The sequence below is a fragment of the Protobothrops mucrosquamatus genome, unplaced genomic scaffold, assembly GCF_001527695.2.
Source record: "Protobothrops mucrosquamatus isolate PMUCROS unplaced genomic scaffold, P.Mucros_1.0 scaffold3663, whole genome shotgun sequence".
In the NCBI taxonomy this organism is placed as follows: Eukaryota; Metazoa; Chordata; class Lepidosauria; order Squamata; family Viperidae; genus Protobothrops; species Protobothrops mucrosquamatus.
The window spans coordinates 39,122-57,796 of NW_015389622.1; the positions used below are offsets into that span (position 1 = coordinate 39,122).

At 43.4% G+C, this 18,675-nt stretch overlaps 2 protein-coding genes across 2 annotated transcripts in view; one reads left to right on the plus strand and one right to left on the minus strand.

The window, feature by feature from the left end:
• Nucleotides 1-2,370, minus strand: part of WDR43 (WD repeat domain 43) — a 37,490-nt gene extending 35,120 nt beyond the window's left edge. Inside the window, exon 1 of the mRNA XM_015827380.1 lies at nucleotides 2,083-2,370. Within this exon, the coding sequence (XP_015682866.1) occupies nucleotides 2,083-2,370 (288 nt within the window). The remainder of the gene's footprint in view (nucleotides 1-2,082) is intronic.
• A 3,602-nt stretch (nucleotides 2,371-5,972) lies between these two features.
• On the plus strand, nucleotides 5,973-18,630 carry TRMT61B (tRNA methyltransferase 61B). Its single transcript, XM_029286433.1, has 7 exons — nucleotides 5,973-6,445; nucleotides 7,653-7,755; nucleotides 11,322-11,512; nucleotides 11,832-11,923; nucleotides 17,120-17,340; nucleotides 18,213-18,281; nucleotides 18,432-18,630. The coding sequence occupies exons 1-7, from the start codon at nucleotides 6,008-6,010 to the stop codon at nucleotides 18,533-18,535; spliced, it is 1,218 nt and encodes a 405-aa protein (XP_029142266.1). The 5' UTR covers nucleotides 5,973-6,007; the 3' UTR covers nucleotides 18,536-18,630.
• The last annotated feature ends 45 nt before the right edge of the window (nucleotides 18,631-18,675 follow it).

Genomic DNA, 18,675 nt, shown 5'->3' on the forward strand with positions numbered 1-18,675 from the left:
CTTAAATATAATGAAAATTGTATTGAGTCATGAACATGAACGTTGGATTTTAATATTTGGACAAGAATGAAAGTTTTTCCACAAGTAACAAACTTTGCACGCCTGAAATGACACAGTAATTGGATAAACTTTAAGATCTGCAACACTTTTTTTAAAAAGTGATAATATACAGGTAAAGTTCAAGTGACAAAAATTGGGATACAATACAGGAACGTGCACTCTTTTCATTACAATCCTTTCACTCCTCAGGAATGTTTACTGAGCAAATGCTCCCTTTCATTTACATGTTTAAGTTCCCTTTGATAAACCAGCAAGCTTTTCTCTCATCAGTAACAATCTACACATTTTCATTCACTTTCAAGCAACACATACAGGATTGCAATCTCAATATAACAACAGTACTCCCACAATCTCACTTTATTAACAAATACTTTATTTTGCCACTTTATATCTATTGAAATAAAAACGGATGCATAAGGATCTTGAAAAACTAACAAGAGTAGTTGTGATTAATAAGCTTAACAAATATTCAAAAGCATTTTAATTGTCTGAATTTATAAACAGATGTTATACATTACTTTTAAATACTCTTAACAGTTAACTCTATAGACTTTTCAAGTCTGATGGAGTGGAGAAATGTAAAATCCTTTTCGAAGTACCATATATTTTATGAAAAAATAAAAGAGCACAAGTGAAGTAGACCTGAATACAGGCATGCACATCCCTATCCCAAACAGTCAGGTAGCCAACTCAGAATGATATATAGGCTTTACACTCTAAATCAGTGTTTCTCAACCTTGACAATTTTAAGGCATGTGGACTTCAACTCCCAGAATTCCTGGCTGTGGAATTCTGGGAGTTGAAGTCCACATGAATGCTGGCTGTGGAATTCTGGGAGTTGAAGTCCACATGCCTTAAAATTGTCAAGGTTGAAAAACACTGCTCTAAATCTCTCCACTTAAATTGGAGTGACTTAGGGTTACAGCTGGAATGAAGATCAAACCTAAAAAGATGCCTTTAGGAACTCCAGTCTAAAAAAACAAAACCCACTTCTAGCTACACATTTCTTGTCAGCACTAAAACTCCACCTAATACTGCAAAATGGAGCTTTGTTGTGAGTACGTTATGTGCCACACCAGAGTCTGGATGCCAAAGTTATGACCAAACTGGGAAAGAACAGGAGATGGCCACTAGATCGGAAGCTCAATCTTGTGCTTGGTAACGCGCAAATAACTAGGCCAGGGGTAGTCAACCTTGGCTCTTTTATGACTCGTGGACTTCAACTCCCAGAATTCCTGAGCCAGCTGTGCTGGCTCAGGAATTCTGGGAGTTGAAGTCCACGAGTCATAAAAGAGCCAAGGTTGACTACCCCTGAACTAGGCCCACAGTAGGTTTCGACGTGGCTTTCCTTTTCCTGAGATCGATGCTCTTTATCTTCCGAATTGTGTAGGAAGCAACCCCCGGCTGGGGAAGGAGAAAGAGAACTAAATCCTTTTTTTTTTTTAAGAGAGCGCTTTGAGGCCACCAAGTCACGAGAACCCCGACGCGTTTGAAAGCAGCAGCGTCTTCTTGTCTCTTCTTCCAGCCTCCACGTGACGGGGAGGGGCGGAGCCAGGAGAGCGAGCGAGCGAGAGCACACACGTGCGGGTTCGGGCCCCGAAGACTGCCGGCGGGGATCGGGGTTTGCTTAACGGAGAGGCGTTCAAAAAAGGCGACGGCAATCGGGGAGGGGGGAAAGAGCAGCCGGCGGATCCGTCCTCACGCGCTCCTCCGTCCTGAAGAAAAAGCAGGGCGCCGCGGAGGCCCCAATTGCACGTGGCTGCAACTGCACGCGAAGGGGGGGGGGAAGCCCGCACGGACGGCTGTGATTTTATCCCCATTAGAAGAGGCTTCGCTCCCCCCCCACGCACGCACACACGTTTTCTTCCCTCTGGCGCCCCCCCCTAGTGACAGGCCCCGCCTCGCTGCTGGGCATGGGCGCTTCCACATGGCCGGGCACGGAGGCCCAGGCCCCGTAAAAGGCAACCCAGAATGTCCGTTCTCGGCGGCGCTGCCGCCGGCCCGAGTCCGCCCTTTGAATACCTTGCTGGGAGGCGGCCGGCCTCCTCCGACGCCCGGCGGTGCCCAGGCCAGGCAGGTACAAGCGGCGCTGAGGTGGGCAGAGGGGACGTACTCGTGGTGGAGGCGGCTGCTGGCCGTCTCCCACACGCGAAGCCGCCCGTCTGGCCCGGAGAGGGCCAACAAGCGCCGCTCGTGGGGAGAAAAGGCACAAGGGCTTCCTGTCACGTAGATGGGGCTCTCGAAGGCCGCCGCCTGCTCCCGCTCGCCCGCCGAAGCGCCTTCTCCTCCTCCTCCTGCTGCCGCCGCCATGTCGCTCGCTGCAGGCCCGGCCCCTCTCTGCTCCCAGCAGGCAAGCGCACGGCCACGTGGTCCGCCCCTCGAGCATGCGCACTCGCCACCTCCGAAGCGCTGTACTCCGTCACCCTCACGCTTCAAGGCTGAGGGGTTGACGTCGGCGGGCTGTTTCTGTAGCCTTCGGCTGATGAAGCCGTGGGCTTTCCTCCAATCAGGGGTTCTCAACCTTGGCAACTTTAAGACTTGTGGACTTCAACTCCCAGAATTCCTCAGCCAGCTTTGCTGGCTGAGGAATTCTGGGAGTTGAAGTCCACAAGTCTTAAAAGTTGCCAAGGTTGAGAACCCCTGCTCCAAATGAACTTGCCCAGGAATGGAGCAGCACAGCTGAGAACCGACTTAAAGATCAGGGGCCCAAGCCTCATCTTTGAATTGGCCTGCTGGAATCCGATTGTAATTGTTCACAGCGTTTCGTCGTAATAAGAGATTACAATCGGCCTAAACCAGCCGGTTGCGGAATTCTGGGAGTTGAAGTCCACAGATCTTAAAGTTGCCTCGGTTGAAAAGCACTGGTCTAATAGAAAAGAATTATTTGTAGCTTAAGCTGGAACTGTTTAGTCTTTGGTGCTCTCCGAGTTTGGTTGTTTTCTTGCAGATAATGTATTATCCAACTAGGTGTTACCTAGTAGGGTGAAACGTCTGCAAGAATAGAATAAAGCTCAGAGAGCATGAAGGACTTGAAAGCACTTTTCCAAAAAGCACCAGCAATATGGAGAAATAAAGATGTAGGGGAAGATGATGCAAACATTTTGGTTCCACAAACCTGCCACATTTCTCCATGCTGCCTGTTTTTTTGTTCCAGTCCTAAATTCATTTATTCAGAATACCAGTAAATTCCAATCAGTCTACTCGTGCATATGAGTACTTGCTGATAGGAATGTGCTTTTAATTTAATGTTCTGTCCACTGTAGATCCAACCATAGAACACGAACACGGTGTCAAACTCAGTCACGTCACATGATGTATTGTGACATATCGTGACACTTTTTGCCTCTGTAGAGCCAGGGTGGGCATGGCCTACACGTGACGGGCCACCAGTTTGACTTCCCTGTTCTAGAAAAAATCATTCCACATATTTAAAATGTGCTATATGTATTATTTCTTTATCCTTAAAGTAGCACACTTTAAATTCCTTACAGCTCATTTACTCTTTATGCATTAAATATATATGTTTTAAAGAACCTAAACAAGAGTTAAAGCTGAAAAAAGAATGAAGAAAAGTGCATTAAGATTTACAAAATATAAAATTACATAAAGAATTCTAGTCCTTTAAAAAGACTGCAAGCAGGAGCCTGCCAAATACTATCCAATTAGCTTTAATTACATGATTGGGAGGGGGGGAATTCCACCCAGAACAGGCGAGATTCATAAAGCACAGTGTGCCACTTCATTCCTTTTATCCAGAAATATACCAACAGACATACAAAGCAACTGTGTCAAATTCATCAATTTTATTTCTGCCTTTGACTCAATTGACAGGTCCCATTTATGGAAAAAAATTGCAAAGACAGACATCAATAGGATTTTTTTAACCTTTTCAAACTAACAGTTGAATTACATACTGATACTGTGGCCAGAGTAAGAATAAGAGTAAGAGCTGCAAGGCTCTTTGTCACATCCCATTTCAATGGTGTGAGGAGTCAGTCAGGTCTGTTTAGTTCTTCCTTTTTTATTTACATCAATTTAGTGGCCACAAAGTCAGAAAATTTCTTCTCTCCTCACTTAGTGAATGTAAAGTTTCAACTTTAATATATGCCAACCACATAGCTTTCATTTCTAGCACCAAAACTGGCCTTAGAAGATTGTTGCTAGCTTAGATGATTATTGTGAAAGGAAAAAAATGATAAAAACAAAGATAGTTTCAGTAAAAGCATAATCAAACACAAATGGACAATGCCCAACAATAGAACAATGCACCTCTTTTAAATACTACTTTTGAGAAATCCTTTATATGGAAGACATACTTTACCACCAACACTGAGAGGCCAAGCCATGAGAATATAAACTGAGAGCAAACTCGACTCCTTACTAGAACTGATTATGTTACTAAGTTTGGGTAATGAAACATTTGCAAGAAAACAAACAAGCTCAGAGAACCCCAAGGGCCCCTCATTTCAACCTGAGCTAGAAATATTCTCCTTTATTGGCAATATGATTGCTACCAGGTATTTATGTATGTATGTATGTATGTATGTATGTATGTATGTATGTATGTATGTACGTACGTGTGTGTGTGTGTGTGTATCTGGGGCAAAAAGATCAAAAGGAAATGGGACGAGAAGCAATCACAAAGATAATTTACAGTAGAAGAATCAAGACACACTCCAACACGACTTCTATAGAGAAACTAAGCCGGCGCAGGGTATATGCATCATCCCTTGTGCTTTTTCTCTCCACAAGGCTAAGATCCAATGGTTTTATACCTCAACATCCGGTTCTCAGTTGCAGTTAATAGGCCTCCATGTGCGGGCAGGACCACTATAAATGCGTAGAACTTAAGGTTAAAAAAATACTTAAATTTTAGTTATTGGTAAAGCCTAAAAACAGAAGCCAGACACCAGCCTCCGGCAGGATATGCATAGGTTAAGTTCAATGAAAGAAAACGTTGAGTTTGTTGTGTTTCCTCCATTCTGAGGACCCGCGTAATATAATTTAGATTCGCTCTTCGGAAACACTGGCACCTCTGAACACGGTTCTTAGATTATTATTTTGTAAAATTCAGCAGACAGATTTTCCCGTCACGAAGTTGCAGACAGCAGTGAAGACACCGAAGCCTGTTAAACCGCTACTTCTCTTGGAAAAGGATAGAGAGGCAGAATTCAAGGAGTACTGAAAGAATCTATATCTTAAGAGAAGAGTCCCATTTGTTCCAAACCTCGTAGCGAACGACAACATCCTTTCACCCTCCTTCTTTCGCTTAGTATTTCGATTCATATGTACCCTCGCTGTCTTTAGCCCCCCCCCCCCATTGAGGATTCCATTCATAACCGGAAGCTGAACCTAGTTCTTCGGAAAGGCCCCTTTGATTGGATTGCGATTGGCTCTGCAGCTCGCCCGGGAAGAAAAAGTTCCGTCTGCATCCTGGGCGCCTTGCAACCTGCATGGTGGCTTTGGCGGAGTGGCAGAACGGGGGATTCCATGATTAAGCCAAGCATAAAATAAAAGAAAGCGATTGGTGAATTGGCGGCATCTGCTCTCCCCAAAGGACCGGAGCCCCGGAGCCATGATGGCCTGCTGCTGGCAAAGGCTGGGTCTGGGGGCATCGCAAGGGGGGACTTGGGCATCGCTCCGGACCAAGATGAGAGAGGGTCGATACTTACGCGACGCTGGGAGAAAAGGACTTAACCTCCGGGCTGGAGCGCCAGGGATGGTCACCGGTCATTCCAAAGCGCCCCGGCACCAGCTGCAAGGAACGCCCACAGTCGATTCCCAGGGCGTTAGTCGCCGGGTATCTTCTAGCTCGACGAGGGACGGAGACGGAGGGGATGAGCTTCCAGAACAGGTTAGCCCTAAATCTCAGCAGGACTCCTTTAGGTGGAGGGAGACCAGCAGGGCTTGGAGAGGGTCGCTATCGCCTTTGGAAAGGCTGAGCCGGATGATTCCCCCCGAGCTCCACTCTGCGGAGATCAGGGCTCTGAGAAGCGCGGAGGTGAAGGAATCCGAGTTTCAGGAACGCGAAACAGACGTCGCAGAGGTGGGAGTCTTCCCTGGAGCAGATTCCCAGCTGGATCGAGGCTCGTTCTCCGAGAAAATAAAAAATGCGCCTTCCAGGAACTGCCCCTTCCGAGTTGGGGAGCTGATTCTAATAGAGGGTCATCGAAAACACGGCTCGAAATGGAAGATTCAATGCCTGCTCACTGATACCGGAACGTGTAATACTAATTTGGGTTTCATTAGATTCTCTGAGATCATAGGCAGACTCCCCGGGCAGCTGTTCCGAACGTCCCAGGATAAAATCTTGATGATTCGGAGGCCATCCTTACAAGAATATGTGCTGCTAATGGATCGAAAACCTTCCATCATCTCTCCGAAGGTATATATTTAATTGTTCAGCACTCCCCAATTCCCATTCTGGGGACTGATAAGTATGCTACTGTTATTTCAATGGGCTCCACTGAGATCTTGTGGGCTCATTTTGAAAACAGAATTGGTAAAGGAGGCGTTTGGCTTTTTAGGACCCAACAAAACTCCCCACCTAATCTTTTATGCCTCATGTATATATTTCCTATTTCTTTCCTTGGCTACAACATCAGACTTTCCCCACTTCCCCATATTTTTAGCCCACCTCTTGTATGATTCCCTTTGTAGCCCAATGATCCTCTCTGGGCTGGAGAATTCTGGGAGTTGAAGTCCAGACACGTTAAGGTTGCTGAGGTTGAGAAACGCTGCAATAGTGGGTCCAAAATGGGGAGAAAATGATAGAGGCATGGCACCTTTACTGCTTCATCTTATCATTGAGGCATCCTTCCCCAGCTTGGACATTCTTTATACATATGGACTTTTCTTCTTCCCAGAATTGTCCTGCCAGCATATCAATTGCTGAGATTTTGCAGAATTGTTCTATTTCTTTGAAAAGTATCTGGGCTAAATTTAGACTATAAACAGAACTTGCAGTGGGACCTCCAAATTCTAGTTGGAATTACTTCTGTTGTTATAAATATAAGATTACAGGCAGTCCTCAACTTATAACAGTTCACTTAGTGACTATTCAAAGTTACAACAGTACTAAAAGAAGTGACTTATGACCATTTTTCAGACTTATGACTATTGCAGCATCCCCATGATCACATGATTTACATTCGGATGCTTGACAACTGACTTATATTTATGACCGTTGCAGTGTCTTTGGGTCATGTGATCACCTTTTGCGACCTGACAAGCAAAGTCAATGGAGAAACCAGATTCATTTAACAACCGGATACTAATTTAACAACTGCAGGGATTCGCCTAACAAATGTGGCAAGAAAAGTTATAAAATGGGGCAAACTTCACTTAACAAGTTTCTCACTTAGCAACATAAATTTTGGGCTCAATTGTGGTCATAAGTTGAAGACTATCTGTATACCCACTTCTGTTCTCTGCAGGACTTGCGTGCATACATCTGTCCCAGCTGCTGTTCGGTTATACTGAATATTAATTTTTCTGCATTGAAACTGGACAGACTAAAGAAACATCCCCTCTCAGTACTATTTGAATAGTAGCTTTGAAACTCCTGTCATCTTTGTTCTTTTAACCTATAGGATGCCAATACAATGTTGCTGCTAATGGATATCACTCAAGGGGACATAGTATTGGAAGCTGGTTCTGGTTCTGGCAGTATGAGCTTATTTCTGTCAAAAGCAGGTAAAACGACAGTTTTTGAACAGGATTTTCATTATTGGTGTCAGTTGACAGAGTTTCCATCTTTCACTGTTTCTTTATACTAGATTAGACTTTTTGTCATCTTAATCAATATGGTTGCTCAGCTTATACTAGGTTTCAGGCCGAAAAATTATATTTCATTCCTGCTACCTTATTTTAATAGGAGGAAGTGGGGGTTAAGACTGGGATTTTCCAGCACAGATTCCATTCTTTGTGGCTATCAAATAATTCTTAAATGCAATATGAGTTTTTGGGTTATGCCTTAGCTATTTTGATATTTAATCCATCATTTTTATTTTAGTATGTTGTCTGAACATGCCACTATAGTGCTGCCTGAAATGAACAGAAAATTATGCATCTTTTGATAGTAAAGCCACATTCGAGGTAAAATATGAGAAGATGCTTTTCAGATATATTGTCATACAACTATTGTGTTCTATTCATCAGATTTTTCTAAGGTGTTTCTGTAACTTCCCCACATTTTCCTATTGTTTATTTGTCTTTTTTTTCTTACTATTGCTACAGTTGGGTAAAATAAAACAGCTCCTTAAGGGCTGAAGTACAGTGAATGACAATTCAAGGATAGTCTCCTATTGCCAACATCCCTGGAAAAACTTGCCACCCTACAGATATTATGCTGATGGGTTATTTTACTATACATCACCATGAGAACCCCTTAAATCAGGGCTTTTCAACCGGTGATACTTTGGCACCTGGCAGGTGGTATGCGACTGTCCTAGAGAAGTGATAGCGGGTGGGGGGAGGAATGAGCTGAAGCTGCGGCAGCACCGCACAAGCCTGAGGGAGAGACAGCTGGAGCTGCAGGGCTGTCGGGGGGCGGGGCTCGGCAGAAGAGAGAGGAGAGGATATAAAAGGAGGTTTTGGCAGGAAAGGGCCAGTGAGGAGCTGCCCCTGCACCATCCCCTGGGCACGCGAAGAGGAGGAGGCAAGTGCCCAGCATCCCTGCTGACCGTCCCTGCTGACCACTGAGAAAGAAAAAAAGCAAGAGAAGTGCTTCCCTTTCCCCCAGGATGCCAGCGCTCACGCACTCGCCGCCTTCTCTGTGCACCCCCAGGGGGCAGGCCACAGACGGGGGGGGGTCTTGCTGGCTCCGGGGCTGCCCTATGGATCTAAGGCTGAGTGTGTTCCAGCTTTGATGGCCCCCACCAGTAGATCAATGCCACACCCACTCGCTGACTTAGCCTCGCAGCCACCAGGCTTCCCTTTCACTGGGACCGCCCCTGCCTGCGTGGGATAGCTACGGCTGGCGGCAGCATGGCCACCGGCAGCGCTGGCAATCTTTTCCCCCCCCATCATCCCTTGGGAGGGAGGAAAGAAGAAAGGGAGGGAGGAAGGAAGGAGCTAGGAAAGGGACTGCGTTCTGAGCGCTTCACAGGTTCATTTTTTTTAAGCTGCCCAAGGCCCTGGGCAGAGGTTTTCCATTTTGAGCCCTCCGTCATTGTCTCTGTGCCTGAAGGGCCTCTGCATGGCTCTCAGCTCGCCTCTCCCAGACCCGCACATGTGTGTGTGTGTGCTTGTGCGTGCATGGGGGCGTCTCACTTCTTGCAGACCCACGTTGTGACATTGGGGAGGAAAAGAACGGGAGAGTTAATAGAAGCTGCCCTGTTCCACAGGGCTGGGGGCGGGAGCTGAGGGGGCCAGGGCATGATGCGATCAATCGGCGACAGTTGAGAAAAAGAAACAAGTACTCCCCAAAAGTAGCTTTCATTAGTTTGCAGCCTGCCATCGCAGAAGGTCTCTGTTGAGGGGCGGGCCTGCTAGGGGTGAGACACACACACACACATACACACACGTGTGCAGGTCTGGGAGAGGTGAGTTGAGAGCCACGCAGAGGCAACAATGGGGGAGGGGTCAAAATGTGAACCCTCTGCCCACCACTGCTTGCCTGTTGCCACCTCTGCCCGGAGCCTCTGGCAATTTAAAAAAAAAAACAGGAAGGAAGGAAGGAAGGAAGGAGAGGCAATTTGGTTGGAAATGCCTCAGTTCAAAGGATAAACCAATTTTGTGTTCTGTTTTGTCACAGACAGAACTTTGTTCTCAATCCAAGTTAGCATTGGTATTCTTGAATTGTGAGCTCTTAGGAATGTGTCCCCTCCTTGTGTGTTGCTAACAGCCATTTCCAGTGGGGAAAACAGGACAAAGCAGAGTGGTGAAAATATTTTCCTTTGCTATATTTCCAGTCTGAATTAGACCAAGGCAGGGTTCCTACAAGAGAGCCCTTTTAAGGATTATGTATTAATAGAAAAGCAACTAAGCTACCTCTGTTCCTAAATGCTAAAGCTGTTGCACATAAAAAACGGAGGAGCTCTGATCAACTGTTGCAGCCACCATTTTGACAGTTTTGCAGTACTGTTGTCTGTGGACGACCCCACTAAAGACAAGCACGGGATAAACTGAGCCTGGTTTGTTCTCAATCTTTTAAATGGCCGCAAACTACTAGCAAAAGTGGCATTTGATCACAAGGCAAGGAGGCATCGAGAACTGTTTCCCTTTTTGCATTTGAGCATCCAAGAAGGGACAGGAGAGGAGAAAAGGAAAGAGGAAAGACAAAGAAAAAGAAGGAAAGAGGGGAAGGAAGAAAAAGGAAAGGAGAATGAAGAGGGAAGGAAAAAGAAGAGAAGGAAGGAAAGTTATAATGAGAGGGAGGGAGGTTCTGAAGGAAGTCCTGCCTTAGCACTTGGCCACGACCAGCCCTGCTGCCCTTTTGCCATCCCCTTGTCCCCCCCACCTCCTGACTTTCCTGGTGGTCTCCCATCCTATTGCTGAGGATGCTTTGGTTACAAAACCAGGTCTCCTCATATGGACAGGGAGTGGGCCTCCCTCTGACCCACACATTTTGTCCTCCCACACACACCATGAGCTCCATGTGGCCTGAGAGCAAAGGAACCACCACTAAAGAAATTAAAACTGGTACTTTTTTCTTTTCTTTTCTTTTTTACGGTTTGTAACATTGTATTAGATTATGGAATAAAATACAAAAATACAAAAGCAAATAGGACACAGTGGGGAGGAAGAAGGGGAAAAAAGTGAGAGGGAGAAGGGGAAAAGGCATTGATTTCCGACTTCCTCTGTTGCAGTAGCATGAAGCGTTAACATCGAACCTCAACTTTTTACTTTTCCATAATAGTATAAACTAGCCATTTCTATAACAACAAATGAATCTAATCAGTAAAACCCAAAATCCCACCCCCTTTTTTTTTTCAGTCATCAAGTTTTTGACACCTTGCTAAGCACTGGTGGTACTCAAATATTGTCATGTCCTAAAAGTGGTACAACCTATGAAAAGGTTGAAAATCCCTGCCTTAAATCAATAATTAAGAGTCACCTGACTAGTAGTTAGCCACAGTTGAATGGTAGGACAGCTAAAATTAGGAAAGGCGGGTATGGGAGGGAATATAATTCAAACAGGAAGAAGAGTGGTGGTAGATTTTGGACTTTCCTTGCAGGAGGCTATTTGAGTATTTTCTATATCATTTATAAAATAGTTTGTATAAATATAACTCAACTTGATTACATTCTGTTTTTAGTGGGGTCACAAGGACTTGTTATAAGTTATGAAATCATGAAACAACATCACAAATTGGCAAAGAAGAATTTTTGGCAGTGGTGTAATGCATGGAAACTAGGACGTGGTAAAGAGTGGCCAAATAATGTAGATTTCATTAATCAAGATATTTTGACTGCAGCTGAGGATTTGAAATCTATAACACTTGATGCGGTAAGTACTGTATTTGTTTTCTTAAAGTCAGAATTTCCTGTTCTAAGTTCAAAGTGGCTTGGAGGCCTAAAGCATATAATACCATTAGTACTATAAGCAAACACCTTTAGTTTTATCATCTCTAAGCCATAATCCAGCCATAATCCTGACATTATGGTTTGTGAGTGTGTGCTTATAAAAACATTGACATGTGTTATGCTAAAAACAGATACACTGTCACAAGTCAACAGTACAATAAGTAAGTCTAATACAAGTACTCGTTAAAATCAATCTCTTGTGTTTTACTTTAATATTAATGTTTTCCTTTCCCTTTTGGTAGGTAGCTCTGGACATGCTTTGCCCACAGAATGCCTTGCCTGTAATTTTCCCAAGTCTTAAACAAGGGGGGGTATGCGTTGTATACTTGGCAAAGTAAGTATTCATTCCTTAAATGTCCGGGTTTTGCTTTCAATGCTTAGAGAGTACAGTTGTGCAAAGTATTTGAAACTTTATTTCATGCATGAATGAAACACCCCTCTTCAAACTTGTAAAGCAGACAAATATTTTGCCAGACTAATACCACTGCCTTAAAGCTACGCCTGGTTGCTTCATGTAAGTGTAGATGCAGGGCCATTTCAACTTTTCAGGAAAGAATGCAGTGAGGTGGCTGTGATGCACGTGTATATGAAATCAAATAGGAACAGGAATTGCATGAATCTTTTTCTTCTTTAGGCTAATTATACCCAGGTTTTTTTTTAACAAATCTTCATAGGATTTAACCTCCAACCCCCTTGCCATCTTGGTTGATCTTTTTTCACTCTTTTAAGACTTCTTTTTAATCCTACTCTTTTTTCAGTCTGTATATTAACTCAATATTCAGGCTGTCATGTCTCACGTTATTAACCTCCAATATTAGCAGATTGTGCAATTCCAGCTTTGTGAAATACAGACAACATGTGCTTTTATCTGTTTCCCAGTTGAAAATGAAAGGGGTGGTTTTTTTAGCTTTGGCTTCCTTTTACGTAAAGGAACAGTTTGTAATTAAAATTTTAAAAATTCTTTCAACAATACTATAGGACGTATGTATGATAATTAATGAGATTCCAATAGAGCAGACATGTACTACAAATATCTTGGAGTAAAATAGCAGGCCTCTTTACTATACACAAGAGAAGGCTAGTATTGTTCAACATTGCCCCTTAACTATCTTAAGTTTGTTTTCTGTTCAAAGGAAACACAATTTATTCCTGCAAGGTTATCTTCCTAAAGTTATTTCTTAGCTTCTTTATGGTGTTCAGATTTGTTCTTTTTCAGAATTTAATATCCTGGGAACTGTTCAGTCCAAGTTTATGGACTCATCTTTACAGTTCCAAGATGCAATAAGAATGCTGGTTTAGAAAGAGATTTGGTTTCTAAGGGTGCCACAGCTTGGCACTATCAAATTAATTTGTAATTAATTTCTTCACTGTAGGTATGGCCCGATTGGTTCTCAGACATTATTTCAAATCAATTTGGCTGAAAAGCGCTAATAGCAAACCCCTCCTTAGGTCTTTTTTGAGAGCTCTGCCTATTCGTTCTCATGCTATTTGGAGAATGGCAAATGCAGCCTCAGGAAGAAGGCCTGACATGGCCATCAGCTGCCTCGCATAGAGCAGACTCAGCAGGTCAAGCTGTGGAAAATAAAATAAAGGTGGAGCATAGGGCCTAGGGCAGTGGTTCTCAACCTTTTTAATGCCGCGACCCCAACTGGTCGTAAGTCGAGGACTAAACCGGTCGTAAGTCGAGGACTAAACCGGTCGTAAGTCGAGGACTACCTAACCGGTCGTAAGTCGAGGACTTTCCCTGCCCGGGAGCTCCACGCATGCGTGGTTCCGCCCCCTGCACCGGCCGAGGCGTAGCTGGCAAGCGGCAGAGACGGAGCAGGCCGACCACCAGCTGGCCCAGCCCAAGGGAGGTAAGGCACCTGCTGGAAAAGGGGAAAAAATGCCGGACAAAAAAAATGGCGGAGAAAAAAAATGGCGGACAGCCTTGCTTGGCGACCCCCGTGAAATGGTTGATCGACCCCAAATGGGGTCCAGACCCACAGGTTGAGAACCAGTGGCCTAGGGGCAGCTGGGGCTTTGCATTGTGGCACTAGGGTGGCTAGCTATGACATGGAGCTGAGGCAACGCTCCTTGGTAGCATTGGGAGTGAAAGAGAGGAGCAGGGGTGGTGGCAGCCAGCTGAGTCTGCTGAAGCCCCAGTACCACCGCCTCTCCACTGTGCAGGGCAGCCAAAAGGGCAGAGATGGAGGGAGAGATAGACAAATGAGAGGACTTGGAAAGGAGACAGAGAAGGCAGACTCTTACCTCACCAAAGATTAGGGCTGGGAAGACCAAACTGAGAGTTGCTTGACTCAGGGTTGGTCTTCACCTAATGACCAATGGGTTTGGTTAACAGCTGCAGTGGGGACTGCTGGGATTATTTATGGCCATATCACTTAGTAACAGAAATTCCAGTTCCAATGACTATCCTAACTCAAGGACTACCTGTACTTAGATTTCAAATATAAGGGAAAAAACATCAGCATGATAAGATATAATAGTGGAACAGTGTACTGATAGAAGTTGTGGATTCTCCATCTGGTTAGACACCTTTCAAGACTGNGGCGGCGGGGGTGGGGCGGCGGGGGTGGGGCGGCGGCCAGGGAGGAACAGCCAAAATGCCCCCTCGGCTTATGCGCGGGTCACCAATTTTTCCCAGTTCTCTGTGGGAAAATCGGTCCCTCGGCTTATACTCGGGTCGACTTATACTCGAGTATATACGGTAATACCATTAGTACTATAAGCAAACACCTTTAGTTTTATCATCTCTAAGCCATAATCCAGCCATAATCCTGACATTATGGTTTGTGAGTGTGTGCTTATAAAAACATTGACATGTGTTATGCTAAAAACAGATACACTGTCACAAGTCAACAGTACAATAAGTACGTCTAATACAAGTACTCGTTAAAATCAATCTCTTGTGTTTTACTTTAATATTAATGTTTTCCTTTCCCTTTTGGTAGGTAGCTCTGGACATGCTTTCCCCACAGAATGCCTTGCCTGTAATTTTCCCAAGTCTTAAACAAGGGGGGGTATGCGTTGTATACTTGGCAAAGTAAGTATTCATTCCTTAAATGTCCGGGATTTGCTTTCAATGCTTAGAGAGTACAGTTGTGCAAAGTATTTGAAACTTTATTTCATGCATGAATGAAACACCCCTCTTCAAACTTGTAAAGCAGACAAATATTTTGCCAGACTAATAACACTGCCTTAAAGCTACGCCTGGTTGCTTCATGTAAGTGTAGATGCAGGGCCATTTCAACTTTTCAGGAAAGAATGCAGTAAGGTGGCTGTGATGCACGTGTATATGAAATCAAATAGGAATAGGAATTGCATGAATCTTTTTCTTCTTTAGGCTAATTATATCCAGGTGTTTTTTTTAACAAATCTTTATAGGATTTAACCTCCAACTCCCTTGCCATCTTGGTTGATCTTTTTTCACTCTTTTAAGACTTCTTTTTAATCCTACTCTTTTTTCAGTCTGTATATTAACTCAATATTCAGGCTGTCATGTCTCACGTTATTAACCTCCAATATTAGCAGATTGTGCAATTCCAGCTTTGTGAAATACAGACAACATGTGCTTTTATCTGTTTCCCAGTTGAAAATGAAAGGGTTGGTTTTTTTAGCTTTGGCTTCCTTTTACGTAAAGGAACAGTTTGTAATTAAAATTTTAAAAATTCTTTCAACAATACTATAGGACGTATGTATGATAATTAATGAGATTCCAATAGAGCAGACATGTACTACAAATATCTTGGAGTAAAATAGCAGGCCTCTTTACTATACACAAGAGAAGGCTAGTATTGTTCAACATTGCCCCTTAACTATCTTAAGTTTGTTTTCTGTTCAAAGGAAACACAATTTATTCCTGCAAGGTTATCTTCCTAAAGTTATTTCTTAGCTTCTTTATGGTGTTCAGATTTGTTCTTTTTCAGAATTTAATATCCTGGGAACTGTTCAGTCCAAGTTTATGGACTCATCTTTACAGTTCCAAGATGCAATAAGAATGCTAGTTTAGAAAGAGATTTGGTTTCTAAGGGTGCCACAGCTTGGCACTATCAAATTAATTTGTAATTAATTTCTTCACTGTAGGTATGGCCCGATTGGTTCTCAGACATTATTTCAAATCAATTTGGCTGAAAAGCGCTAATAGCAAACCCCTCCTTAGGTCTTTTTTGAGAGCTCTGCCCATTAGTTCTCATGCTATTTGGAGAATGGCAAATGCAGCCTCAGGAAGAAGGCCTGACATGGCCATCAGCTGCCTCGCATAGAGCAGACTCAGCAGGTCAAGCTGTGGAAAATAAAATAAAGGTGGAGCATAGGGCCTAGGGCAGTGGTTCTCAACCTTTTTAATGCCGCGACCCCAACTGGTCGTAAGTCGAGGACTAAACCGGTCGTAAGTCGAGGACTAAACCGGTCGTAAGTCGAGGACTACCTAACCGGTCGTAAGTCGAGGACTTTCCCTGCCCGGGAGCGCCACGCATGCGTGGTTCCGCCCCCTGCGCCGGCCGAGGCGTAGCTGGCAAGCGGCAGAGACGGAGCAGGCCGACCACCAGCTGGCCCAGCCCAAGGGAGGTAAGGCACCTGCTGGAAAAGGGGAAAAAATGCCGGACAAAAAAAATGGCGGACAGCCTTGCTTGGCGACCCCCGTGAAATGGTTGATCGACCCCAAATGGGGTCCAGACCCACAGGTTGAGAACCACTGGCCTAGGGGCAGCTGGGGCTTTGCATTGTGGCACTAGGGTGGCTAGCTATGACATGGAGCTGAGGCAACGCTCCTTGGTAGCATTGGGAGTGAAAGAGGAGCAGGGGTGTTGGCAGCCAGCTGAGTCTGCTGAAGCCCCAGTACCACCGCCTCTCCACTGTGCAGGGCAGCCAAAAGGGCAGAGATGGAGAGATAGACAAATGAGAGGACTTGGAAAGGAGACAGAGAAGGCAGACTCTTACCTCACCAAAGATTAGGGCTGGGAAGAGCAAACTGAGAGTTGCTTGACTCAGGGTTGGTCTTCACCTAATGACCAATGGGTTTGGTTAACAGCTGCAGGGGGACTGCTGGGATTATTTATGGCCATATCACTTAGTAACAGAAATTCCAGTTCCAATGACTATCCTAACTCAAGGACTACCTGTACTTAGATTTCAAATATAAGGGAAAAAACATCAGCATGATAAGATATAATAGTGGAACAGTGTACTGATAGAAGTTGTGGATTCTCCATCTGGTTAGACACCTTTCAAGACTGATTTAAATAGTTTTCTGTACATTTCAGACAGTTTGGAATAGATGATCCTTATGGTTCCTTCCAATTCTATATTTCTGCCTTCAACCAAAGTGACAAGTAAGGTTGAAACATCATGTTAAGATGTGATTTAACCGTTGTTTAGTAAACCATAATGACTGGATTTACATGGTAGTCTAAGCCAACGCAAATAATCCAGATTGAATAAATGTGCATTAAAATTGGGCTATAAAATAAATTCTAATATACATTTTTAGACATTCATTTGCAATATACATAATTGCTTATTTTTCTACCAGTATCACGCAGGTTATTGAATTGATTGAAGTTATCCGGATCAGAAAATTAGCCCTTTTTTGTGAAAAGGTTTTGGAAGTTACACATAGAGATTGGCTAATATGCCCAGCTACATGGGAAAAGAGAAATGTTCTTAAAAACATAGCATCTGAACTAAACATCAATGATGAAACTGTTTGCCACTATGAAAATGATGTTTCTGCTGAAGAGAGAGGAAATGAAGGTAGGAAATAAATTGTAGTGGATTCTTTGTAACAATAACTGAAATATTGTATCCTAGTGATATATCTTGTCAGAAGAAGTAGATCATAGATTGGATTTATGCATACTAAATCATGTATACTTAACTGTAGCTTGCTGAATAAATAACAGCTTTCTTGAATCACACATTATGAATGAACTGTGGAGACCTAAATGTTCTCTGAGCATGGTTGTTTGCTTGCAGATATTTCATTAAACCAACTAGGGAACATCAGTGCTAGTGAGTGTGAAGTTTGTTCCCTGTTTATATACAGTACAGAGCTTGTTGCTCTGCCAGTGTTGGTGGAGATGTAGTTTTTCTCCGTGGTAGTTCTTTGATTAGGGTATTGTTTTTTATTTGCTTGATTGTTTGCCTAGTGTTAATCCCTGTTTTTATGAGTGTTGGTTGCCAGAGGATACGGATGTGTTCTGTCCCTTTTGTTTCCTTTTTAGCTTTTGGTTGTCTTATTTGAATAGTGTGTAAATATGGCTTATTTCTCTGTGTCTATTGATGATTGATTTGTCTAAATACCAAGCTTTCAGGAATTCCCTAGCATCCAACCCTGAGCTACATACATTCTTGTCCATTGGAATTATGAATGGAACAAACTCAATTAGGACTCAGCCTGATATTGCTTCCCTTCAGGGATGACAATATGAAATAAAATGTATGTCCTCCTCTTATGGGAAAGGAAAGAAATAGGGAAAGTTGCTAAGGTACCCAAAGGGTGTGTGTGTGTGTGTGTGTGTGTGTGTGTGTGTGTGTGTGTGTGTGAACATTGACACAGGGATGAGAAGTTCAATAGCAGATTTGTTTCAAGAACAAATTTGAATTATTTTATTTTATCTCAACAGCTCTTGCTTCTGCCAGTGTAAGAATACCTTATGTTGCTAAACCTTTCCCATATCAGGTTGGTCACACAGGTAAGAATGACTTAGCAAAAATGTTATAAGCTACACATTTCATTATTACTATGTTTTTCATAAGCACTGTAAAAGCATTTTTTAGAAATGAATAATAAAAGAAAATGCTAATGACTGTTAAAACATTAGTTTTTCTCCATTTTCATATAGTATTCCTTGTCAAGCTGAGGAAATTTAATTCATTATATCCAAACACTGCTCCCGATGGAATGTGCCAATCTGAAGACTGTACTTCATCAGAAATAACACATTAAATTTTCTTCTGATATGAGTATGATTTGGGAAACATCGGATGTGTTTACATTGACTAAGATACAGTATGTTTCAATAGACTAATGTGTTTAACAAATAAAATAAAATAAATGAAATTTAGACAACAAATATTTTGACATGT

Bases quoted from the DNA above. Each gene is read 5' to 3' on its own strand.
- TRMT61B (XM_029286433.1), top strand. From the start codon at position 6,008: ATGATTCCCCCCGAGCTCCACTCTGCGGAGATCAGGGCTCTGAGAAGC. The intron at 7,756-11,321 runs GTAAAACGACAG...TTCTGTTTTTAG, and splicing joins CTTATTTCTGTCAAAAGCAG to TGGGGTCACAAGGACTTGTT. The intron at 11,513-11,831 runs GTAAGTACTGTA...CCCTTTTGGTAG, and splicing joins AATCTATAACACTTGATGCG to GTAGCTCTGGACATGCTTTG.